General features: G+C 38.0%; 3 protein-coding genes across 5 annotated transcripts; 2 read left to right on the top strand and 1 right to left on the bottom strand.

The window, feature by feature from the left end:
- Positions 1-886: 886 nt before the first annotated feature.
- Positions 887-11,196, top strand: zgc:154006 (uncharacterized protein LOC563016 homolog). The gene is given in 14 exon segments (XM_043262679.1): positions 887-1,066; positions 1,315-2,408; positions 2,812-3,006; positions 3,009-3,034; positions 3,431-3,602; positions 3,702-3,752; positions 3,846-3,959; positions 6,100-6,846; positions 7,148-7,312; positions 9,004-9,137; positions 9,232-9,438; positions 10,360-10,531; positions 10,654-10,695; positions 10,797-11,196. Coding segments are annotated over 13 exon segments (3,219 nt in total). The 5' UTR covers positions 887-1,066; positions 1,315-1,361; the 3' UTR covers positions 10,944-11,196.
- On the bottom strand, positions 11,115-18,427 carry nr2f6a (nuclear receptor subfamily 2, group F, member 6a). 3 transcript variants are annotated; one of them, XM_043258084.1, is made up of 5 exons: positions 18,292-18,427; positions 16,730-17,324; positions 16,534-16,628; positions 13,984-14,544; positions 11,115-12,737 (listed from the first exon to the last, which is right to left on the bottom strand). In XM_043258084.1, the coding sequence occupies exons 2-5, from the start codon at positions 16,996-16,998 to the stop codon at positions 12,463-12,465; spliced, it is 1,200 nt and encodes a 399-aa protein (XP_043114019.1). In that variant the 5' UTR covers positions 16,999-17,324; positions 18,292-18,427; the 3' UTR covers positions 11,115-12,462. The 3 variants fall into 3 exon arrangements, with proteins under 3 accessions (XP_043114019.1, XP_043114009.1, XP_043114028.1); XM_043258074.1 differs by having other exon boundaries at positions 16,730-17,320; positions 18,292-18,417; XM_043258093.1 differs by having other exon boundaries at positions 13,984-14,541; positions 16,730-17,320; positions 18,292-18,417.
- A 3,938-nt stretch (positions 18,428-22,365) lies between these two features.
- plvapa (plasmalemma vesicle associated protein a) lies at positions 22,366-25,333 on the top strand. Its single transcript, XM_043219393.1, has 5 exons — positions 22,366-22,808; positions 23,323-23,395; positions 23,548-24,257; positions 24,377-24,905; positions 24,992-25,333. Exons 1-5 carry the CDS (start codon positions 22,422-22,424, stop codon positions 25,042-25,044), a joined length of 1,752 nt encoding a protein of 583 aa, XP_043075328.1. The 5' UTR covers positions 22,366-22,421; the 3' UTR covers positions 25,045-25,333.
- Positions 25,334-26,630: the final 1,297 nt, after the last annotated feature.

The following is a 26,630-nucleotide window of genomic DNA, read 5'->3' as shown; positions in this document are numbered from 1 at the left end:
AAATGATAGAGCACAGACAGACAATGACCGTTGAGCTTTATCGTAGATTTGTGTAATCAGAGCTAAATACCATTATGGTAATTTGCGGTTCCTCAGATTGCTACACAGGCAGAACACTCTTTCAAAAAAAAAAAGACAGGTGTCCGTAAGTTCCAAGAAGACTTGAGACACTTTATTGGTCCCAATTAATATTAACTGGCCTAAACTACTATGTACCCCAAGGGACCCTAAATTAGACTAGATGTGCTCCACAAGATTTTGTCGGTGTGGAGATGTGAAAACTTACATAGTTTTCAGTGTATACATACTTCTTTTTATTATTAATTAACGCAAGCATTTCTCTCCCTTTTTTTAACTAGATAAATCATAACTCCTCTATTCAAATGAGGTGTTTGTCCACTTTATTATGACCTTTGGGTTCACTGTCCTCATGATCTCTTCTGCTAAAAAAAACGGTGAATCATTTGATCTCCATAGAATTTTTTTTTTTACTAGATGCAAATACTAAATGAAAGCGTCTGCTTCTGTTTACATGAAAATGTAACTGTGCTATAATACGTCCTATATTTCCCGCTGACTATCAAACTGTGGCTTAAACATTTCTTTATAAGAAAGGATTGAAATTATTATACAACAAAGTCCACTTGAATTGGTAATCGTTTCACGAGAAGCTAGTCTAGGCAATACTCCTCTACTGCCCTCTAGCGATTAGGTGATGAGTAACAAAACGAGGCACTGTTGGAAGTGACAAAAAATAAAGGATTTTGGTTAATTAATTCTGAAGCCGTTACATGATAGCAGTGAAGTAAAATGAGCAGTTTGGGGTCCTTTCCGTTTTAAGGGTTTCAGGGATGTCATCAAGCACAGTTTCTGTGGGGAAATGTTGAATGCCAGCCCGTGCCTGTCACCAGACTCACCAGCCTCTGGAGGTTTAATGTTTAATCTCTGCTCCGGCTTCCTGCTGCAGCCCCTCTCGCTCGCTTTTAACAGTCTTGTTTTTACTTTGTGAAGCCATTTTAGCGCAGCCATACTCACTAATAGCAAACCAGTCTATTCTGACAAGAACGTAAGTATGTTTATGTTTGTCACGGTGCTACATTCAGGGCTAATGATTATGATGTGTTTATAGAACAAACGCTTACAAACGGAAAGTTCAGCTTCCTTTTAGTTAATGATCGGAAACGTTGTATATGAGTATGTTAATGACTGTACACGATGAAGCTTTAAAACGAATACCACTTTTAACAATACCGTTGAAAATCCATACCAGATTTAGTTAGCTGCTAAACTAATGACATCTTGCTGAATAACCAGCTTCCAAAACAGTACAAGACCTTGATTTTCCCACCAGCTACAGCAAAATGACAGACCTTGGCAGACCGTATTCGGATGACATCTCATCCTCACAAAGTGAAGATTTCAACAGAGCACATGCAGACGAGGTTTCTTCAGAAATCGGTGACAATCCTGAGGACTCAAGATACTCCTCGTGTGAGCAGAGCCATTCGGACAAGGAAGCGGAGAAGATGGAAAAAAGTGCCTTGCTGAAATCTTGGACTGGTGTGTTTAAGAAGTGGAAGAAAACTGATTCGGAAACGCTTTCCACATCATCGGGAGAAATTAAAATACTTCCCAACGGCACAAGATGTAGTCCGCCTGTTTCTCCATTGTTGGACAGAAAACATTGGGATGCGCTTACAGGTGACCTCAAGGCAAACTTCCCCCCAGGTTCAGTGGGATACAAATATGACACGCTTGAATCTGAACTGACCAGTATCCATCCGGCAGAGTACTACGCTGAGAAGTTAGAGGTATACAAGTTAAAATACTCCTACCTGAAGTCTTGGCCTGGCCTTTTACGACTGCTTGCTGGCCTTCAACTGGTCTTCGGTGGGATGGTTTTCGCCTGTGTATGTGCATATATTCAAAGAGACAGTGAGTGGTCCAACTATTACAGGCCAAATTATGGGTTGGCTGGTGCGCAAGGATACCGTTACAGTGGTCCCTTGACAGCCTTTGTGTTGGTCATTGTTGGACTCTCATGGTTACTGACCGTTATCCTGCTGGTTTTGGGATTAACAATGTATTACAGAACAATCCTGTTGGATTCGAAATGGTGGCCTCTTACTGAGGCTGTAACCAATCTGGTCATTTCATTGCTGTATATGGCAGCGGGTATCGTCTACTTGAATGATCTGAATCGCGGTGGGCTTTGCTTTATGACGGTCGGCATCAACCCAGTCCTGTCTAGTCTCTGTCGTGTCGAGGGCGGTCAGATGGCTGGGACTGCGTTTATATTCATTAACATGGTCATGTACTTGATAAGCTTCCTAGTGTGTCTTAAAATGTGGAGGCATGAAGCTGCCCGTCGTGAGAAAGAGGCCAGGACAAGCCAGCTTAACAGCCAGGTAAATGTGCTTTTTACATTACCTATTTTTAAGAAATTAATGCTTTTTAACTAAAAGTATCACAGTTTCCACAAAAATATTATGCAGCGTAACTATTTTCAACATTGATAAGGCAAACTATTTCTTGAGCACCAAATCAACATACTGAAACCATCATAGGAACCATTTAAAATAGATGTTATAATAACGTAATATCAATATGTTATAATAACAATATTATATTTGAAATGCAGTGTGTATTTGATTCATTAGAATATGAATGTCTTGAATATGAATGGTTCTTCATAAAAAAATTATAATAGTGATCACACGGTTTTTCCTTCACTTTTAACTATGAACAACACTAATTAAATTCCTAGTTTCCACAAAAGCTGTGTTAATTGTAATGACTGTTATCTTTCAGGTACAGCAGCAAACTCTGAAATCCACATCCAATATGGGCAGCTCCTCGAGTAGATCCAAGAAAATTTCATTCAGAGACGAAATGGATCAAAGCTCTGTGAATAAGAGCAGGCTGGCTTATGTCTCAGAGAGAACTGAAGAACGAAAGATTTTAACTGGAGCTATTCCAACAGGACACATTCCTAAACTAAACACATTCCCACAGTCATCGCTGATTATATTTTGTTAGTATACTTTATGGTTTATTCCTGGTCTAACAAATGTAGTATTAACCCATTAAACCCCATTGAAGGATGTAGAGTGGCTCTTTTTTCATCTTTAATGATTATTAGGTGACTCCACGTGTAGACAATCTCACTGGTGCGAAAAATCCATTATTATCTCAATCCTTGACCATCTTTTCATGAAAACAGCAGATACAAATTAGAAAAGAACCATACAGTAGATCTATAGGACATACCAAAAAATGGATGGTAATTAGTTCAAAATGGGATGAACATAATATGGGCTTGAGAAATAAAATTAGGTTAGGATTAATACAAATAGAATAGGTGTGAATACTGAAGAAAAAATATTCAATGGGACAGTATTAAAAGGTTTTATTTATTTATTTTTTGCAGAAAATATCCTGAAATTCATTCAGTAGAGGACAGAGAGCAATACAAAGCAGTTTTTAATGACCAATACCAGGAGTACAAGGACCTGCACAGAGACATCACAGCCACTTTAATGAAGTTTCAGGAATTAGACAGCATGATGAGCCAACTCATGAATAACAGGAGAAACCCTGCGGTGAGGAGTGATATTGGAGTCATTTACATTTCCTCAGTATTACTTTTTATTAGACTATTCGAACCAGTTGTGTCAATTGTTTTTGGTCATTTTATTTAGGAGAGTAAGAGAATCCGTGGATTACTTGAAAAATACAATCAAAAAAAGAACGTAAGTCACCTTTTGAACCAACTTTATACAAGAGATGTTTGTTTTTTTAAATAAACATTTTGTTTATTTTAACTTCTTATGTGCTTCCTCAAGGACCCATACTTTCTGGAGAAGAAGGAACGGTGTCAATATCTGAAAGGAAAACTAAGCCACATCAAGATGAGAATTAGTGATTTTGATCAAAATTTCACTGCAAAGGACAGCAATTAAAATATATTTTTATTATTATTATTATTATTATTATTATTATTATTATGAAATGACAACAGTTTGACTAAAATCTAACTTTACTTTTACAAATTATATTTTTTATTTTACACTGTCACTTTAAAATTGAAACAAAAACAAGTGAAATCAGACTAAGACTATGGCTTTAAAGCACTTTGGGACACTAACAATCATTAACTCAGCTTCCTGTGTACCTTAACTTTCGACCTACTAAAGAACCAATAAGACTGATTGTGTCAGTAGCAACGGGCTGGATCGGGTTTAGAGTTTCAGGCCTAGGTCTTTCTCACAAATCACCATGAGCAGCAGCTGTCACAGGTATTCACATCAAATGGATAAACTCAAACACTAAACAACACTTGACAGAAAACTGTCAAGCTCAGAAAAGCGGGACTAAGGCGAACAAGGAAAAGCCCAGTGGCTGTTGCGTTACGGTAAGTTACATAAAGCTTCAATTATTTACCACAAAATGATAGACCTTTTTAGAATGGATTGCAGTCAATGTGAAACTGCGAAACGTAGACTTGTCACAGTACTTTTTTTTTATCTTGTTGTCAAATCATACCGATGGCGATGTTTTTTATGTGATTGTGGCTGTCACAAATCAGATGAGCTTTTGTGACAGCTGTATGCTCAGATGATATGTTTATTTTAAAGATGAAAGTTGTAAAATTATATGCATAAAAATGTGTTTATATATATATATATATATATATATATATATATATATATATATATATATATATATATATATATATATAAATATTCACCCTTTTGGGACCTTTTTTTCTTTATTCTTGAATAGCTGTCCCATCAACATGCACCTGTGAGGCTGTATAAAGCTTGCTAGCTTGATTTTCAGCTCTTGAATTATTTATTCACTCTTTTCAAGTTACCACAGGTGTGCAGCTCACCATCTCTCTAAAGCATAATTAACTAAGAGGATACGGTATTTGAAATATTCCTGTTAGCTCTTTTATTCACATGTAATGGCTGTATATTGCACTTGGGGGGGATGCAACAGAAATGTAAGGAAGAAAACTTACAGCATGGAAACCCCCAATGACTGCATCTGCTCACGTTTCTCTGAATAATTCAGAGCATCTCGTCTGAATTGCAGTAGCCTGATGAAGGGAATCATGTTTAAAGCTGGACTCCAGAGTTTGAATGTTGTTTGTGCTATAAAGAGGTGCGTTCTATCTTATTGACACTGTTAGATCTGAAAGTTCCTGTAGATCTACGGAGTTGTGCGTTAACAATATTAACCCCAGGAAAAAAATGTATTGATAAAATACATAGTTTAACTGCAATTTATGCTGTTTTGTGCATTTGAGACGATCAGTGCTTTAGTGACAGAGTTATTTATGCAGGTTACTGCACAGGTAATTGGACAAGTGACTGTTTTCGTGAGTGAGTCATTAAATGATTCATTCAAACAATTCTTTCAAACTCACTAATTAAATCAGGAACAAAATATGCGTAAAACTAATTTGTTCAGAAACGCTGACTGATTCAGGGAGGCTGTGTATTGCTCTGTAGATTATGTGACAACTAATTATACTTTGTCCCCTTCTGAAATTGTTTCATCTTCATAGCAAAAAATAGACAATATGTTATATAGAAACAATATAATTCGCAGTTGTGTCATCTGTGTTACACTTTGAATTTTATTGGAATGCTGTTCAAATAATTTCTTTTTAATATATAATAAAAAACGTATATTTTACAAATCGTTATTAGATGTATAATTGAGACTATGTGGTTGTTGGTTGTCATTTTATTATTTTACTATTTAGCTACAGTATATTTTATTTATATTTTATTTTTAGCAATTTTTATAAATCAATTTAAACATTTATTTTGGCAAGAAAATTTACAATTTTATATATATTGCATTCATTATCATTCGAAAAAATTCTGTTTAATTTTTTTTTGTTTTTTTGCAGCAAATGCCATACTAGTCCATACTAGTCCATATCTTTCTTAGTGATTAAAACAAATGACTGCAGCTTTTTGTCTGAAAATGAAGTATGGTTTTGGTTTCAGAAAGCTATATCTGTTCCCAGATGATCTCATGATCTAAATTTGACCTCATTTCTTTTTTCAGATTCCCTTATGAATCATGTATGAAGCACAGCAGTATGACAGTCCACCGCAGTACAGTCCACACTACATTGCCCCATCAAATATGTACACATCCAGAAGTTTCTACTCTCAAAGAAGCGAGTATGGTTTATACTCTTCGGTGCCCGATGCTCCTCAAACGGAGGGAAACCCTCAGCACTTCTACAGATGGTTCTCCCCACCTGGCATTGTGAAAATGATGGAGGGACTGACCGCTCTGCTCTGTTTTGTTATTTTTGCCTGTGTTGCTTCCACTCTAGTTTGGGACATGCATGGCTACGAGGGGAGCATCGGAGCCTACGTTGCTGGATCTGGTGGTTATGGGATGGGTTCTGGGTACTATGGAGGAACCTACGGCTATCAGAGCTCTTATATGACGCCCTACTCAGCAAAATCAGCCATGATCTCCATGGCAGCCCTCAATTTCGTAGTGTCTTTGACCATCCTAGTGGTTAGTTTCTCAAAGACATGGTGTGTGTATGGAAAAACGTTTTACTTGACAGTTTTAGTGGTGAATGTGGTTATGGCGATTCTTCAGTGTATTATAGACATCATATTTGTCATTGGGGTGAATCCCATGGCCCAGAGTTCACAAAGCATCATGTACAACCCCATCCTAATGATGTGCCAGACCTCATTAGGGACTCCCAGCATCAGTGCTGGAGTTGGAACAGGCTTTCCGGGTGCATATCCATCCTTTAATCGATATCTCTATCACTACTGCTTCATGGATCCTGAGGAGGTCAGTACGGCAAGATACACACTTTTAAAAATAAAGGTTCTTTATTTGCATCAGTACATGAAGAAACTTTCCATTGCACAAATTGTTATTTATTGTGGGAAAAGGCACTTGAGATTATTAGAATGTGCTTCAGACTGAGAAAAACAGTTCTTCAGGGAACCTAAAATATTTCTTTGATGGCATCGCTGTGAAAACCTCCTTTTGGAGCCTTTATTAAGGAGTGTAATTCTCACTTATTGCTCTGTAACTGTAGTTTCACTGTAACATTTGTTTTAAACTTGTGTTTTCTTCTTCATTTCAGGCTGTGGCTCTGGTGTGTGGGTTATTTGTCATGATGGCCCTGGTTGTTGCAGCCTATTTTGCCTATAAGACGCGAAGCAAAATGTGGCGTCATGGCAAACCTAATATCTATTGGGAGGAACCACCTATCCTCAGAATAGACAGGAGCCAGAATTCGCAAAACTGGGTGAGCACAAAAGTGGCCGTTCAGATTTTTTGAGGCCATTATTTTTCTGGCATATACATAATGTATATGACATTGTGAAATATTGTTACAAAAAGTATATATAAATGCAAAAAAATGCTACATGACCCTTCAGAAATCAATCTAATATGCTGTATTAATCCTCAAGAAACATTTCTCATTAAAGTTTCTTTGAATAATTCACATGAAAACTAAGCACACTTGTTACATTTCCAGTCAATCTTTTTTAAAAAAATCTTATGTTTTTCTTACAATTATATATATTTTTAGTCTACATAATTATTGTTTCGAAACAGTATTTTGTAATATGTAATGAGAACATTTGTAATGAGAATCAATTTTTATAAATAGGCAGTTAATTTAATGGCAATTTTTTTTTTTAAACCAAAAACCTTAAATGTTAATTTAATTTGCTGGTCTCTACCATGGTAAGACCTTGTTTAAATGTTGTTCTGAAGAATAATTCATTATTTACAAACCATGCAGTACAAAGGCTTCACTGATTAAGCATCGTAGTCAAATGTATTGAACTGGACAAGATTGGAGGGAAATTGAAAGTTTGCTAATAATAGCATTATAAAAGGCAGTTACTGTGATTAAAATGTTTAAAGAATAGTGTTGAGGTTTTGTTTTTGTGCTAATGCAATTGGAAACTATTATTTTAAAGTGCATTTTAAATATCTGATGTAATTTATATGTAATAATAAACTATTTTCATTGTTGAAAACAGTTGAGCTGCTTAATTATTTCTAATTTAAATAATTAGGGTTTTTTACTTATTCTTTTGACTGGCAATATGTTTCAAGGAGGTTTTGCAAAACAAAACTAGGAGCCACATTATTTCAATTTAGTGTAGTTGCGACACCAGTGCTGTACAATGCAATCAGTCATATGATCAGAATAGCCTTTGTGTCAATCATTCATCAATTTACAGTGATTTTGAAGTGAATTGCTCTCTTCATAAAGACCGGCACTGAGTAAAGGTCGGTTAACAATCTGAGTCCTAGATAACTTGCTATATAGCTGATACACTGTGTTATTTGTATAGATAAAGATAACTTGTGCAACTACTGATATTTTCATGCAAATGTGCATTTGCTTTAACCGTTTCTGCTTATTGCAGCTTGTAAACAATAGCTTCTGCCGTAAATATCAGACAAATAGCTGTAGTATACAATCTCAACAAAATAACAGCAGTTTTTTTAATTAGGCTTTAAAATTAAAAATAATACTTCAAAATAGGTCGCTCTGAATTCTTGGACTGTGCAGTGACTTTCCTGGAAGTGGCCTCAGATGTTGTTTGTTGTTGTTAAGACAATGCACAGGCATTTTTGTACAGCCAGTGCCATGTGAAGCTCTCATCAAGTGTGCTTCCTGAAAGCTGAAATATTCACGCTTCATTACAGGAAGTGATGCATGTGCACAAGGGTGGGATAATTGTGTTGTGATGGATTTAATGTCTTGGTGTATTGTGTCATAAAAAACTGCTCAAGTGGTCTCTTAAGATGCAGTATTGTTCAGAGAAATCCGTGATGGTATCGCTGATAGTCCTCCGGTCTGATCTAGTTTCCCATCAGGCCATTCTGTGGCAGATTTAGCGTCAGACTCAATTTGATTCATTGCATGTTGTTGTTCTTCTGGCTCCATTAAAACTTGTACACTGTCTGTTCCAGCGAAGCACTCAATACACCCCCACTGTGGTTTTATCAGAGAAGGCTTCCCCTCATCTGAAAGCAGAGAACAGCTTCACCTCCTACACGGAGGGAACAGTGAGCGTCTACAGCGAGGGTGCATACAAAAGCAATGTGTGAGTGCGGCCCGCCTTTCTGACCATGTTCAGGACAAGAAATTCTTACAAGTACCCATGCACACTAGCCTCTTCTTTGCACTTTGTTTTAAAGGTATTCTGAGAACGCGAACAGTTGCTCCCCAGAGCCGTTGTACCAGAGCCGATGGATGAGCTCCAACACTGTGGAGGAGGTTGAAGTGCAGAGCAGCTCGGTGCAGGAGAAACCTGAAACGTACGAGGTAGAGGATGCGCTCTGTGAGATGGGTTACACCACTGGTGGAGATTCGGCCACTGAATTAGACACATACGAGCTGGAAAAGTGAGTTTCAATATGTATACTTCTTATCCTAAACATAACGCACACCGTTTGCTCAATCTCGTGTTAATCTTGAGTAGATTAGTTTTGCATCCTTCCTATCTTTCCCCTACAACATTCCTTTTCCCAAAAGTAGTTCCAGAGTTAAAAGTACAGTACTGGGATGATTTTGTGCAAATTATTTCTGAGTACCTTTTGGAGGGTTACATTCACCCAGTGGGTACTAAGAAGTGACATTAGATGGTTGACAGCAATGTCAATTGTGCGTGGCATACAAGAAAAAAAAAAACCAAGAATAACCACGTGAATAACAGGAGCATGAAGGATTTTTTGATCCAAGCTGTGTTTTTGTGTCTTACAGAAAACTCTCTAGACGAACTCTTACGGTAAATGGTGTTTATAAAATAAGTTCATACAATGTTTACACAGCAATTTAAATCATGGAAGGTGAAGTTTCGTACGCGTTTAGCCAACCAGATTACTCTTACACTTAATAAGTAAAAAAAGTTCCTAGAACTAAAATCGTTCCTAGTTCCTGCAGTGCAAACACGCCAAAAAGTGGGTTGTACCACAATTAGTTTGGGTACTACAAAATAGTTACTACGGTGCAAAAGGCCCTATAGTTAACTATGGTCTTTAGTTCCATTGAACGATGGAACTTGCTTCTGGGGAAATGCCCATGCAAGTAATTCTGCCTCTTATGACGTCATGAAGGTTGAAAAAAAGATTCTGAAACTTTCTGTACAATATATAGCATAAGAATCCAACTCTTTAACAATGTAAATAACTCACAATGCATTAAATAGACCCTCACTTTAATGCTGTGCTGCTCAAGAGAGTTGCAGTTAAGAATCTGTTTTTCTATTTCTGCACTTATAGCAGATTGTTTTTCAGGATTAGTTACTTGTTTGTTTCTTGCTACAGCTCTCATGCAGAAATTAAAACCGATGAAGTGCGCAGACAGTACAAGGAACAGTTTGATATCTCCCTCACTGAATACAAGAACCTCTGTGCAGAAATGGATAATGTCAGCGACCAAATGAATGAACTGAGCCGAGAACTGGACACCCTACATGAGGAATCCACCAAGTTCCAGGTAGACACTAAAAAAACACAAAAAAGTTTTCAGACATCAATTACAACATATATTTTTTTATGATATAAACTCAGTACAACCGATAAATATCTATATGTGTCTATATATATATTGCATCACAGGCTGTAGCTGATGAATATAATCGACTTAAGGATCTTAAGCGGGTAAGAAAACATTCTTGATGGAAATTGATGGTCAAAATCAGTCATTATAGCCATTTCATATTTTTGTCTTTCAATCCCTAACGCTCATTTACTTTCTCTAGTCTCCGGAATACCAAGCTAAGAAACTTCGGTGTAAAAAACTGAAGCAGGAGCTATGTAATATCAAACAACTGGTGAAAAATTATGACAGACGCTTTGCAAGGAGAGAGAAGACTATTACTACTGATCACCAGGATTTCTTTGTCTAAAACTTTACACGTGAATGCATACACTGTATACGTCTAGACTGAGTGAGTTGTGTTTAAAGTTACATGAATTTTCCTGTAAAATGAACCCTTTACAATTTGTATATAAAACTCTGAAAACATTTCCTTTCTCATTTGATAGGCTACTGGCAAAAAAAGGCACTTGCAAGCACATTGCAATGTATGATACTTTTGTTTAATCAAGCTGTCATACACAAGTATTTAAAAAGACAAAGATATTAAAATGAAAACTGTACATGTTGCCGCTTTGATGCATTTATGTATATTAGACCGCCTGATACGTTTCGAGGCCTAAATATGAGGTAATATTAGTCATTCACATGTATGATAAGGCTAGAAAAACGTACATCTCACAACAAGAGCCAAATACAACATGCTGTCACCTGTGAAACGCCACACCAGAGCACTGCTCCACGAAAGACAAAACAGGCAATGCCAGTTTCTTACAGGAAATGGCCAAACATAACAGACAGATAGATCCAATCACTCCTCTTTAGTGTAAAGTGAGCAGCTCAAGTGTGCTGATAAATTTAAAAACTGACCCAGCCGCTAATGACTGCAAGTCCATTTGAGTCTCAACAGACTGTAGAGGTATTTCTTTTGGTCAACATACATAATGTGACTTCATTACCAGTTTAGCATTAACTGGTAAGTGAGGGAAAAAAAAATAGCAGGAAAGCAGAATAGAATCCAGTAGAATGTCGATGAACTTACGTGAAAAGTTCACTGTTTTTTTTTTTCATCTGGGGAAAAAATGACTACTTCATTTGTCATCTATCTCAAACGCAGTGTGCATATAAAAAATGAATCGCTCGTGAAGAGACAAATCCGTACCTTAACTCACACTACAAATACAGGCCGCAATTTATTTGTCAATAAAACATGATCCAAATTTCAGTCTCTCCTCATAGAAATGCATTAACATTAACAAAGAAAAAGAGCTAAAAATACAAGCCAAGAAGTTATCATTGGCAAAACAAATGCCTAAGTCCCAATTCTGACTGTTTCGGTTTGGTTTGTTTGGGTTTTTGGATGTCATCATGTCTACTTCCTCCTCCTTCGGGCTTTCTGGTACACAAGGACAGGGCAGAGCAGAATATGAGGGGGACTTGATTTCCTGCTGCCTCCAGGGACAGTCCAAAGTGACTTTCATGTTTACACCCAACTGACAGCTTGTTGTTTAGGGTTTTAACCAATTTCCACCTAATAACTCGCTGTGAAACTGTACCTAACGTCTTACCTTTGGCTAGCAGATAGCCAATATATTTCTCAAGTAATTTTTTAATAACGCTTCTGGGCCTAATAAAGGAGTTCACACAGGGCATACATCAAGCCTTCTGTCGTGCACTACCGGATCCACCATACCCACAGTATGACCCAGTTGCATTAAGTGGTTCGGTGAATATCAGAAGTGAATGTGTGGATGGAAAAAACTAAACAAAAATCACACAGAGATAGCTCGCAGTTCAGACTGGTTTTATGGTCACATCTGATAATCAGGTTATTGTCCGGGTGCGTATGGCCAACTGATGGAGCTGCCAGACAGCTGCATGTCACGGATGAGCGTCTCGATGGGCGTCTTGCCCACCAGGCGCATGAAGAAGAGCTGAGAGATGAGGCTGGCGGGCACGGCCCTCAGAGCGGGCAGTCGCAGTAGGAGCCGTCCGAAGCGCTGGGGCTGCGCGGGGTACTGCATGCGCTCGTACTCGGTCAGGGCCACCTGAGCTTTTTCCTGCAGGCTTTCCACATGAACCGGGTCTGTCAGCCCACACGCATCTAAACACAAAGGACACCAGATATAAAGGTATGCAGCTAGACTACCTCTAACTCATGGTGGGCCAGATCAACAATAAGACCGGCCCACTGGCCAGATTCAAGTTGCTGACAAGTGACAGACCCAGTCATTCATTTTAAATGGAAATGATATGAGAGGTACATAGAGTTGTGTGAAAATGTCATACTCGATTTGAGTTTTGGGTATTAATATATTTGATCAAAACTAGTATTGTGAAGTAAACCATAATCCTTTAAATACTAAAATGGGTAGTAATGAATACCTGTAGTAACGTTTTTTAATAACTATAAGTAACTTTGCAACATGTCATTAGCCAGTGATTAACACACATTCCAATAACTATTTCTACTAACGTTAATCTTCTTTTAATACTCCAATTAGTTTGTACACATATTTATATCCCACAGTAATTATTTTGTTTTTCTTTTAAACTTATTGTTGATCATTTGTTTAGTGTGGGTATATTCATACAAGCACTGTTCATTTATTTAACCACAGTGAATAAGTGGCTTCTTCACAACCAATCTGAAGGTTCAGTGCATCCGATTCTTGGGGACAAAAATGTGAAAAACAGTGTTTGAGAGTTTGAGGTCAGCCGACGGCCAGTGCTGCACAGTCATTTGTTATTACCCCTTACATTTAGCTGCACATTATTCCAATTTAATCTTGTCATTAAAATAAAATCATCTAGCAGGCTAGCAAGTTTTGTATAAATTGCATTACAAATTAAGTAAAAATGAAGAACGGGTTACATTACAACAGAATCAGTTACAGCAATAATAGATATTTAATGATGATGGTTACATTTAAGGATTACATATAAATTACGTAATAAACTTACATTCTGATCAATCTGTGGTTGGAATAAAAACAACTAAAATGTGGTGAACAAAAAAAAAATTATAATCAAGCCCTGCATAAGTTTAATTCCCTGTGAACACAATGAATAACTGATGCTACAAGACAGAATATCTGCACACTAGAGGCATATGATCTACAATTTTGCCTTATTCTTATCAATATGTAATAAATATGCTTTAAAATGCAATTAGGATGAACTGAAAAAGATTTTGTCTTCTCCAGTAGAGGGTGCTAGCATTATACTAGAAATCTGACTGCCAGCACAATCCTCACTATTCTCTACCACTCTGTACAGAGCACAAATATATTAAATCTCCTTTGATCCGATTATGTTTGGTTACAAGCAGTTTAATGTGTCTGACGCACCTGGTGAGAAGAGCGCTATGGCCTTCAGACAGCTGTACTCTGCTGAATCCACTTGAAGGCGGGTCAGCTTCTCCACTTGGTCCTGGAAGACGCGCACCTGGTCCATGAAGGACACCACCCTCTCGGCAGACATGGGAGAGGAGTGAAAGCCTGCTGCGGCAAGCAGCGGGGCCATGTGCAGGGGCAGGGCGGATTGGGCGGCGTTGAGAATAAACAGTTCGCTCCAGCTGAGCCGCAGCAAGGCCACCTGCTCAGATACAGGCAGCTCGGGGAAGTAAGGAATGTTTCGGGCCCATTCGATGATGCTAAACAGGAGTCTGGCGGCTAGCTCGCAGATGCTGTCGATGCCCATGGATCCACCGCCCCCCTGCATCTGCTGGTTGTACTGATGGCTGTAGCGGCTGTTAGGGTAAGGCTCTGCCCGCAGGAGCTGGGAGATGAGCTCAGACACCGGCTGCCCGTTGTAGAACTCGCTCACGCCGCTGCCGGCATTACCGCCCACTGGAGTCGTGGAAGGGCTGAGGCTTGAATGCGAAGGTGGGATGCGTCCACGCTGAACTGCTAAAGGGGGAAAGGGAAGAGAGAAGGGGAGAGTCGTGATGGAGTTGAAATGCTTTACAGATGACTTTACAAAGTTTCACTAACATGCAACATCTGGCAGAGAGTCAGAGCACTGACCTAGAGGATTAAAAACATCTAATACCTGATTACCGATTCCTGGCACTCAAAAATGAAAACGGACCCTGCAAACACTTTCAGACGCTTTTTAAAAAACGAGGAATGAGAATGTTCAACAACAAGCTAAACATTCAATTCATCGCTCTTTAAAAGCAAAACTGTTGAGGAAAGAGCGAAATATATAGGTCATCACACCCTAATGTAAGTTTCATCATGTGCACTGGCAATTGTGGTAAACAAACACCATCTGGGTCGGCTTAAAATAAAATACAGCTCTTAGACTCTCGTCACTCTAACTATGAAATATAAAACAGTGATCTTTACAGCGTTCTGCTTTAGCAACCCATTAGATTTGTCAGACTGCTTCAAACCAGTAACCATGAATACTTGAATAAGTCATTAAAATAACTTGTTTCTAAGAGTCATGTTTGTGAATTGGACTGTTTTTGCATGCAGTCAGTGAAAATAAATTATTTTATTTGTGTGATTTTGTGGTACCCAGTCACAATCGATTTAGAGAGCCAACTCACATCTATAAAATATTATTTCTTTCCCACGACACTACAGATTCAGTATTTTTAAAACAGTAAAAAATAATTCATAATCTTATTCAGCTTTAATATTCTTGTTAATGCTCTTATTCATAAGATTTCGGTGTGAAATACATGTTCTTTCATACTTAGTTCATCAAAAAAAAACTATGAAAAATGGATCATGGCTTCCTCAAAATTAAGCAGGACACCTGTTTTTCAACATACATGATCAGAAATGTTTCTTGAGCAGCAAATCGACATATTAGAAAGACTTGACTGGAGCAATGGTTGCTGATGCTTTGGCTGCTTTGCTGTCACAGGAATAAACTATATTCAAAGAGAAGTTTTTTAAATTGCAACAATATTTCATAATAATACTGTATATTCACTGTATTTTTGGTGAAATAAATGTAAGCAGGGGTGTAAGGATTCAAGCATTTTGTATCGTACGCTTCATGGTCATTTTCAAAATTATAGCGATCATCCCTATCCCCTTGTTAGTAAAGACTTGAGTGAGCAGAGCACGTGCGTGTCATTATCTTCAGCTGGGATGTTCCTGAGACAACGAACGCAGCATGATGTGCTTCAGCAGATGTCGCTCTTTTAATGTCATAAATGTCTTTTTTTCGTCGTTAGCTCAACTGTTGCAAATTAACATTTTATATTTTACATTTTTTTAATATAAAGTATACTTTTATACAGTGCATCCGTTCCTAAACGAATCTGCCGACGCACATCGTGCTGCGTTCGTTGTCACGGAAACATCCCATCTGAAAATAACGAGGAAATATATCGCTCCCTTTGACAAGTGCGTTCCAAACAACTAAACAATGAAACACACATGCTCTGTTCGCTCCAAAGTCTACACTAACAAGGGGATAAGGATGATCACTCATTATTTGAAAAATGAGCATGAATCGTAAGATACACAACATGTGAATCTTTACACTCCTACCGGCGAGCATAATTAACTCCAAACTTGCTTGAAAAAATGCGAAAATCCTTTCATTTGGAAATCTGTGATCTGAAAGTGCAAAAAAAAAAAAAGAATATAATAGTTGTCCAAATTAAGTTCTTAGCAATGCATGTTACTAATCAAAAATTAAGTTTTAATATATTTGCGGTAGAAAATGTACAAAGTATCTTCATGGAACATAATCTTTACTTAATAACATAATGATTTTTGGTTTCGTGGTCCAGAGTCACCTATGTCCATGAGAGTCACCGCCCTTTTTGCTTATTACATGTTCTACGACATGTTGACAAAGTTGACCAAGTCTGAGTGCACTAAACAATGACAGAAAGCCACTCCGACTTGACAAGAGGGATAGACAGTTACCTTCTTTGCGCATTCCCACTCGGAAACACTTCTTTAAACGGCAGTATTGACACTGGTTGCGATGATGTTGGTCAATCTGGCAGTCTCGGTTTGATCTGAAAGGCACCAAAAAAAAAACGGTCAGACTGAAAACGAACATGTTGAGAACGTCGGCCGACGCGCGTGGCTTACACGTCGCTGACTTTCCCTCCGTTACCTGCAGGTATAGTTAAGGTTTCGCCGGACGCTGCGTTTGAAGAAGCTCTTGCAGCCCTCACAAGTAAACACACCGTAGTGTTTCCCACTGGACTTGTCACCGCAGACCACACAGTCCACCACACAGCCTTTATCATCCTCCCCGGCCTCCATGTCGCTGCCGCCTCCTTGCGGTGACCCGTCGTCCTCATCTCCTCTCAGGTACCCCTTGTCGCCGAGTCCATTAGTCTCCCCATTGGGATCTCCCCACCCCCCTCTCACCATGGCCATCGCTTAGTTCTCAGCACAACCGAGGAGGAAAAATACTCCCAAACGTGCTGTCGGCACAGACAGTTTCAGTCGACCCCCTTTTTTGACAGCTGTGCTTTCTAAAACGAGAAGATACGAAGGCCTCTATATCTGGTAATTGTCCACAGCTTCGTCTGACACATTTAGGCTCAGACGCGAGTCATGAGTCACGAGTCTGAGTCAGTCAACTTTGGTCTTCGGAAAGTGGGCTGCGCACGTTGTTTTGCCTCCTCGGCCGACCATATTCACTTTTTTCGCTCCAGCTTCTTTTAGTCAGCCCTCGAGTAATGCGTTGTTTAGATGTCTGCCTGCCAAAGAAAAAAAGTTACACAAAACCAAAAGCAACAGATACATACATTTCAGAGTTTGTACACTTTCTGACTACAGGATTTCTGTCTTTTGTGAATCCTGAATTATTCCAATGTGAATTGCACTAAAAAAAAAAAGTTAGTTCTAGCATAATAAGCACTTCATAATTAAGAAAACAAAACTAATAACATCCGCCACCTCTATAAATGTCTATGATTTTTCTGGATTATTCTTCATTTACTAATCAGGAACCCTGACAGCTTAACAAGTTTTGTTCTACATACTGCAGCCTTTATGATATGCTTGCATAATATATCACATATCAACAAATAATTTTTACACAATTTCACTAGTCACTATTTTTAGCCTAAGATTACCAAAGAATTTCACTAAAATATCTAACCTTTCAAAATCCCTTGCGAAGATCAAGTAATAAAGGAACAAAACAGAAACACAACCCACACGAACACCGATATTTCAAAATGTAAACATCTCAGAGAATACCACATCAAGCAATAATCACGCGCTAATCAGAACATCTCAGTATAAAAAGCAGCGCCTTTCTACACTATACTGATTGTTCAAGGAAGTGCTGCGCTTGTTTGTTGTGAAACGAGGGCAGACTTTTGGAGTCCCTCTAACAGTTACTGTGGCGCTGATTGAAAACGGCTGAATCAAAAACGCAACGGATGAAACCACAACATAAGCTCGCGTTAACGGTTTCGCCGTGATCCGGAGCTAAATGTCCCCTTTCTTGTTTTTTTATGAGCGCCAGGAACAGACATGCGGCCTAACCTCCAGCGATCCTCGGGCAGGGGGAGGGGTGGAGCCATAGCTTTAGCGACATACCTCACTCCTGACTTCGGCGAGCGCCCTGAATATTCTCGCTTACCTTTGACGCCCCGAATGATAAGCCGGCGTGCCGATAACGGCGGCGAAACCCCGGGAGTGTTTCGGTATCCCTACCTGCTTTTGGAAGTGCAGAAGTCGCGCTGGCTTGAAGAGGACAAGAGATAGCGCGAGCCAGTGTCCAGTAGAGCGCGCGCGCCGCGTGCCTGTGAGGGAGTGTGTGTGTGTGTGTGTGTGTGTGTGTGAGAGAGAGAGGGTGCGGAGGGATTTGACACAGCTATTCAAGCCCACGGTTGCCATGGTATCTCCTGCCTTATATGGGCAAAGAAGTCAAAGAGCAGCTCTGCTGGGCACACAAAAAAGAATGTGGTGTTTTGCTCCTGAGAGATCAGTGACCTCAGGCGTGCTTCAAAGGACTGCAGATATGCCTACAGGACGCCAAACCAGTAAATACCACAAGAAACCATTTAGGCTGGAGCCATGCACAGGCTAGGTACATAGTGCTATATAATTATTATTTAAAATAGGGCAAAACATTTATGAAGTATTTAAACTAGCTAATATCATTTAAATGTTACAAGTAGACTGTTTTATAACTACTAGTCATATTAGCAGTGACTAGTATCTAATTTTCACATTTCAAATAATGATTTAATAAATACTAGGCTGATACTTATTACGGTATTCACGATCTACTCCAACTTCACCGGTGCTTATATTATATATTTATATACTTATATATAATATCTTTCCCAGTAGTTTACCGTAACCTTTCTCCTGCCTTTTTATCAAAGGCTAAGAATGGCTTTATACTTCAATTGAAAGTTTTAATAGTAATGCTACAAATGCCATAGCGGTGTCTAATAAATGGTAATTACTTGCAAATTACAGTGTGTTATTACATGATAAATTACACAAGAAAAAATGTCGTAGCACTTTATTTTATGCTCCTGTTACTCATGTACATACCATGTACTTATTATTGTAATTACAATATTACTGAACGTACCCCTAAACCTAACTCTACCCCATGTGATTACCTTTTATTACAGTACCTTTTTAGGTAGGTACACTGTAAGTACATGTACTGTTAAATTAAGTGCAACCAAAATTGTAGTTCGTAACTTAATACATTGCATTACACATGTAAGGTAATCTAATTAGACTGTTTTTTCATAGCTTTTAGATTACTTTTAACCTAACTTTAATTTAAATAAGAACATTTATTTGATATACATTACAAAAAGATAGAAAATGTATTCTATTTTTAATTACTTTTACTACTCAGCACTGACGAATATATAGTAAACAGGATTATGAGTAGTACCTAAATGAATACAGATACCAGTAAAGCTAGAAAATAGGTACCAGCAAAAACTGGACTATTGGTGAAACTAGAAATTGATATACATGAGTAGGAAGTGACTAGTTGATATCTGAACTACAGATCTCAAAAGGAATTTAAAATATATGCAATTTGGTTTTTAGTTAAAGTGGGTTAGTTACTTGTCTCTGAGCACTAGTTTGTTCTGAAGTAACATTAAAGTCGATACTAGTCACAACCAGATTGAATAGCATTAAAAAATTCTTGTAATGTAAAAAATAGACAGCAGGAAACATTAAAATGCCCAGAGATTGCTTTTTGAGCATAGTGTTAAAATAAGTACAAATCATGTTAATGTAGTTACCAGAAGATGTTTGAGTAATATCCCGAGAAGATATTTATAGGGAAGGTAAAGCTTGAATTAAATCCAGATTCACGTGGCAAGAGGTCAGAGGGTAGAAAAGGCACAATTCTGTGTAATAATATATTTTGTGCAATTATCAAACAATGCAGCTGTGCCGTATAAGGTCACTGGTTCAGCCAAAGATTTTGATTTAGCATTATTTCTTGTATGAAAAGGAACGTAGAGTTTCTTTAATTTACACTTTTTATTACTTTCAAACAATGAGAAACCATCCAGGCTGTACATCTTGTTTTTGATTCAGGAGACAGCTGTCTCTTGCTTTAAGATTTAGATCTTGGCCACCAGTTCACGTAATTATTCGAGGGTCACACACAAGAGAAAAACATTGCATTTGCTGCCCTCACTCAACCTCTGCTTCCTTCTCAACCGTTTCTGTGAAATCGTATTCTTAGAAACAACAGAAACAAAAACATACTTTGTTTTCTCAACGAAACCAGAAGCAAACCGATTTGGCATCATCAATTTATATCAGCTCTTTTTCAAGATCTGGTTTCTTAGCATGTAAAGCCTTTTTCTCATATTGTGTGTCAAAGAGAGCACAAAAAAAGAGTCTGAGAGTGCATGCTTGAGTTATGTGCATTGTACAAGCTGGGTGTTTATTTGGCCTTTGACCCCAGGGTTCAGGAATGTGATTGATCTCTTTTAGGATAGGGGTAACATTGCAACTCTTACTTATGCTCACTTTACAGAGCCCTAAAAACATGCTGGAACATGCATGAGCTTCAAAGATGTTTAATAAAATAATGTTTTTATTTTGCAATAAAATATGTGTATTTTATTTTAAATTATTATATTTTATTTTGTGAAATATTCTGTACTGTTTTATTTTTTTATTTTATTTTATTTTTATTATTATTATTATTTATTATTTTTATTTCAATGTGTCCGCTACAAAATGCTAGTGTTATTTGGAAACATCGCCATCAAGTGTTGAGATGAAGAAACTAAGATTTCCGTAAATGTTTTATGTTAAAATACATATTTCTTTTCCAGTTTAGTATCAGAGACTGAAAAGTGTAAACACTGACTCTGTAGCTCTATAAAACATGTGCCCAGCTAACAAGGAACATTCTCAGAATTAGGAAATGTTCACATAACCTAAATAAATAAATACATTTTGAAAACTAGACATTTTTCATTTTCAGAGAACATTCATAAATAACATTTTCATAACTTAAAAGAGAATGTTAGCAACATAATTTCAAAGAAAGTCTACTATACCTGTGGAGAACTCTCAAAGGAGAATTTAAAAGCATCTCAAAAGCGATTTAGTTTAGGTAGCTAACTATCAAACTATTCCTAATGTAATTTAAAAAAAACCCCAAAGCATTTTACTATACTTATTTCATTTTATTTATTTTTTTGCTGTCTCCCTAAAATTGTTTCTCTGTAGATCACCGCATGCTTCATTGCTACATTTCAAATGATGCTTATTTATTTTCCTTTTTATAATTCTCGCAATGTGAAGTCTCGTCTGTGTAATTACATAATTCGAGCACAAACGTTTTAACATTAATGAGGTAATGTGTTCTTTGGCAGGTTTACGGGATTTGAAACAACATAGTGAATATCGTTACATGATGATAATTTTAACGTCAGCCGTATTTTAGAAACAGATAAACAGGACGATTAATTCTTGATAATGTCAGCAGATGTGTATACATCTGTGTTTATTACTGATTTCCTTCATTTGTTCAGTAGTTTATCTAAGACGTGTCCAGACAGGGCCTTCTACGTTTGTCACCCTGAGACACAGCTATGAATTACTGTTTCCTCTTGGAATCGGGGTGGCACATCAACAGTTCCTGGCAGGAAAGCCACATGCTTTCATAATGTTCCTATCCTCTGACTCTTAAGATGCACTGTATAAGATATCAGAATAAAATAGAAACATATGGCTCAACAATTACAGAATATTTTACAAAGGCACCAAATTGGTAACTTAAGTGTATCGTGTTTAAAGTAAAACTGGCCATGGAGTGAAATGCTTTGGTGCTTTAATGTTTTAGTAAGACGCAATATACAAACCACATCCTCATCCTACCTACGCCAGGAAGAGTTATAGACAGCATGTAGGAATGTGTTTTACAATCTTGAATCAATCGGGAGTATTTTAGAGCATCTGTTACGTAATGCCAATATACAAAATATTGTACAACGTTGTGGTCATTAACCTAGATCGATTAACCTAGAATCATCTCTGAATAGCTTTACAAAACGGCACGTAGTCAAACCATCAACCATGTGCTTTCTCAAGTGCCAACATGCTGTCAAACAAAAGGATCTGTTTTGGAGACAGTGTACAGTCTAGGTTTGGGCCACCCCCAGGTCAGTGCGTGATGTTGTTCTAACCTCGGGAATCATGAGCATAGGGTGGATCAGGGAAGCGTCATCCAATGGGAGGTGCAGGAAAACAATATAAGCTGGCAGCGTTGACATATTTAACTTCTTATTTTGCTTTTGATGTTTTAGGAGTGAAGGAGCTTGATTAGGTCAGTGATGTACAACAGCAGGTACTCTCAGGCCAACTTTGGCTTGGCTGCCAAGAAGATGCACAAGTCAAAAGGCAAGAGCTGTGGTTACTACATGAAGATCGTCTTCTTTTTCTCCTCACTCATCCAGTCACTGATCATCGCGAGTCTGGTGCTCTTTCTGGTGTACGGACAGCCCGAGCACACGGTGGAGGAGAAGAGGCTGCAAGAGCTGGACCAAAGCGTCAGCAAACTCACGATGGAAAATTTCGTTCTCCGTGGGAAGGAAAAGAACCTCACCAAAGTTCTGAACGTCACTCTCACTGCAAAGCAGATCAATGACAAAGCTCTGGCTGAATTACGCAGACTGGCGAACACCTCATCTCTGACAATAAGGAACATGCAAATAACAATGGTGAGATTTGAGATTGTGCATTTAATTGCATGATCTACGGTGTTCTAAAAATGTCTTCTTAACATTCCCATTCGACCATGAAACCGTTATTTTGTCAACGTTTTCATGTGCTTTTTTTAATGCTGTAAAAACTTTTCTTTTATTATGGGAACATTCTGGAAAACACTGGAAATAGAGCTGCTGAAAAGGTTCTTCACAGCGATGCACGAGAAAAAAAAACATTTTTGGTTCCACAAAGAACTATTCAGTCAAAGACTCCTTAAAGAAACATCTCTTTCTTACTTTTTTATAATCTGAAGAAGTTTATTTCGCCAAAAAGAACCTTTTTTGGCGAAATAATTTTGATGAGTTCTTCAGATTTACTTTATGAAACCATTTAGACAAAAAAAGGTCCTTTTATGGTATTTTAGTATTTACTTATTATCTTATGGCACCTTTTTTTAAAGAGTGTAGAGAGCTAAAATGCATTACTTTAACCTCAACTAAAAGTTTGTTTGTGCTCTTTTGTTTACAGTCACGATGCGAGATGGAAAAAAGAACGGTTGGACCCAGGTCATGTCCTCCTATGTATTGTCCAGATACAAGTGGTAAGATTTCTTACAATTGATATTTAAGGTGTCTTATAAGGTACTTGAATACAAAAATGCTAATTCTTTGTTTATTTAACACACTGGTTGTAACTCCTGCTTAAATTTAACCAAGCAGATCATCAGTTTGTTTTGTTGTTGTTGTTTTTAAGACAACAGACGCTTGCAAAGTATGCTCCAGCAGTCAGAGGATATGCTAAAGCTGGTTAAAGCAAACTTTACTCAGATGGTGAACAATGCAAAAACTGAGCTGGACAATTCCAACAAAGACAAGGATGGGTATCACTTGGAAACAATTCATCTAAGGCGAGACAAGGCTTTCCTTGAAGAGGAGCTTGCCTTGTACCAAAAGAAGTGCAAAGAGGATTTTGGCGCTTCTTTACAAGAAATCCCTAACGTCACCAAAGAATTCCTTAAAAGGATCGATGATTTTTTCGCAAAACATATTTCTTTCCAGCTAACGTGCGATAAACAAAAAAGTCAGCTCGAAGACATTCGGGAAAACTGTAGCAGTCTTTCAAGAGAAGTCGAAAACAAGCTCCAATCCTATCTGAACGTAGTGGGGAACCAGGTCACAAGAATTCATGGGGAAAATGCCAAATATACGATAGACAACATACGTCTGAAAGAGGACGCTACGTGGTGCAATCAGAATCGCAGTGTCATGATTCGCGAGCATCGCAAAACTCTTGATCAACTTCAGCTCAAGAACGACCAAGACAGTGAAAAACTTCTGCTGGAGAACAGAAAACTAAAAGATGATAACAAACTAAAAGGCGAGCTCATCTCTTTGAGAGAAAATGAAATTAAAACGCTCAAAAGCACAGTTGAGCATCTCAATACTACACTTGCCAACTGTAAGGTGAGGTTAATATGGTCCTTTTTTTTATATATATATATATATATATATATATATATATATATATATGTATTTATTTATTTATTTATTTAATAACTTAATTACTTTCTCTTTTTTTTCAGCCGACAGTTCGAACTAACCCATTCATGCCAAACCCCTTTGGTTTGCCAAACGTACCAAATACTGGTGGGACCGGTATGAGTTCAACAGGTCTAAGCAAACCAAACGTGCCATGGACCGGGGCTGGCTCCACTGGATCAGCATTTCCGAACTCTAATGGTGTAGGATCAAGCACAAGATGGGGCAACACAGGAACAGGTATGACAGGATCATTAAATACAGCTGTAGGGGGGACAGGGAGCCTTTCAGGTGTACCGGGCAGCACAGGATTAGGTGGATCAACTAGAACAGGTTTAGCCCAGACTGGGACAAGTAGTTTGGGTGGAGTAGGACCGGGGTTGGCAGGATTTGGCGGCGTTGGATCAAGCCCTTCTGCGATCGGACAAAGTGGACCATTCAGCAGTGCAGGATCAAGTGGAGTAGGGATGGGAAAACCAGCGATAGGAGGTCTTGGATCACTCGGGTCTAACACACCTGGAGCAACTCTTGCAGGGACAAGAACACCAACGGGTGGAGCCGAAGTAAGCCAAGGTATACCAGTATGCTATTACTCTGTACTTTTTAATCAGATTTTATGGACTTTTCTCTGTGCCTAATCTTTTATGTTTGATTTACAGCACAGATCAGTCTTCATTTGAAGGAGCTGCATCGTTACTTACTCCAAAATTGAGGGAGCGAACAAAGTCCTGGCAAAAATCCCAGTCAGAACTGTCTATAACGGTTTGAAAATAGAAAACCTAAATGTACTGACTCTGCAAATCTTTGATGTGAATACTAATTATTAACACGAATATCAGTTACATTTTGTGGGATGAAATTGAAAATGTCTTTTGTGCATTAAATTCATTTATGCTTGTATATACCTTATAAAATATATATCTTGTATATATCTATCACTACAATTTTCTATTTTTTGTAAACTTATTTTTTATTGGTTCTCTTGATGCATGAAATAAAACAGTTTATGAAAAATAAGCAGAACATGTTTTAATCCATTTTTTATTTTTAGCATATTTAAATTTTATTTGAAAAAAAGTCACACTAGAAAAGTAGTTATCTACATATAAAAAGGGGCAAATATGTCCCGGATATAATGTTTATATTCTTTTGCAGTTACAATGTAATATGTATATTTCTTACTCATAACTGCAGCTCAGCCCTGAACCTTACATAAGCGCAAAGCTCTAAAATGTTATTGCATTCTTTATGTCTATAAATAAGACGGAAATAAACAGAACAAATGTGTTTACCAAAAAATACAATGACTCCAGGCCGCAGGTATGTGGCACCAATACAGTAAAATGACCATAAGTACAAGAAGAACTATCAATGAAATGTTCAATAGGTCCACTTCACATAAGCTTAAAATAGCTCTGGCTAACCATCAGGCTATTGTCATTGTTTTGCGTCAATGGGAAGCACTATTTAAAACAGAGCCACTTTCCAACCAAAGCAAACCCATTTAAGTGTCATACCGAGTCATCGCTCAACCAACGTGCAGGAAGGTTAAAGTCAGTGAAGGGAACAAATTAATGCATTCTGGCTCTAAATATGTTGTGAAATATTGTAATCGATCTGACATATGATTAGTATAAATACGCAGCCGGTCTGTGAGTAAACGAATGCTAATTGCACGGTAGGTACTGGCAACCTGTGTACATAATGTAAAACAATTGAAATGATTTCACATGTCAACAAGCATCCTGCCACCAGCAATGCCAAAAAGGTGGATCAGACAAAAGCAAAGAAACAGGGCGCCAATTAATATATAGAGGCGTCACAGAAGGAGCCTGCTATCCATCTTAAAGGATATCCTTTGTTTGATATACATGGTTTTTCCACTTAAGACAGTAAGACCTCCGGTTCTCAAAGAGGTGTAGACAGGTTTTGGTGGCTCTGACGTCTGGGACATGACACCAGCGTCTTTGAACTATCTTTGTAAAGACACAGAGACATATACAGAAAACAATGCGACTTTTGTTTGTGGATGTGGAGTGTTTAGTGCCAGCGACTCTGAACTTTATATAAACTAGCTGATGCTATCCTGAGGTTTCTCCTGGTGATAGCTCTGGAAAAGGCCGGAGGAAAAATAGTCCACCTTGCTCCATTGTAACGAGCCGTGACGAATTTTTCTTTGGGGTCTTTTAAAAATAAGCATGGCGTTCTGCATAATCGAGGTAAATATCCCTTCTCCACCCTCCATCAGGAAACGCATAAGTGCTTATTATTATTACGTCCTTCCTACTTAGGTCACAA

This window comes from Puntigrus tetrazona, chromosome 2 (assembly GCF_018831695.1).
Source record: "Puntigrus tetrazona isolate hp1 chromosome 2, ASM1883169v1, whole genome shotgun sequence".
In the NCBI taxonomy this organism is placed as follows: domain Eukaryota; kingdom Metazoa; phylum Chordata; class Actinopteri; order Cypriniformes; family Cyprinidae; genus Puntigrus; species Puntigrus tetrazona.
This window is presented reverse-complemented; position numbering and strand designations above follow the sequence as displayed.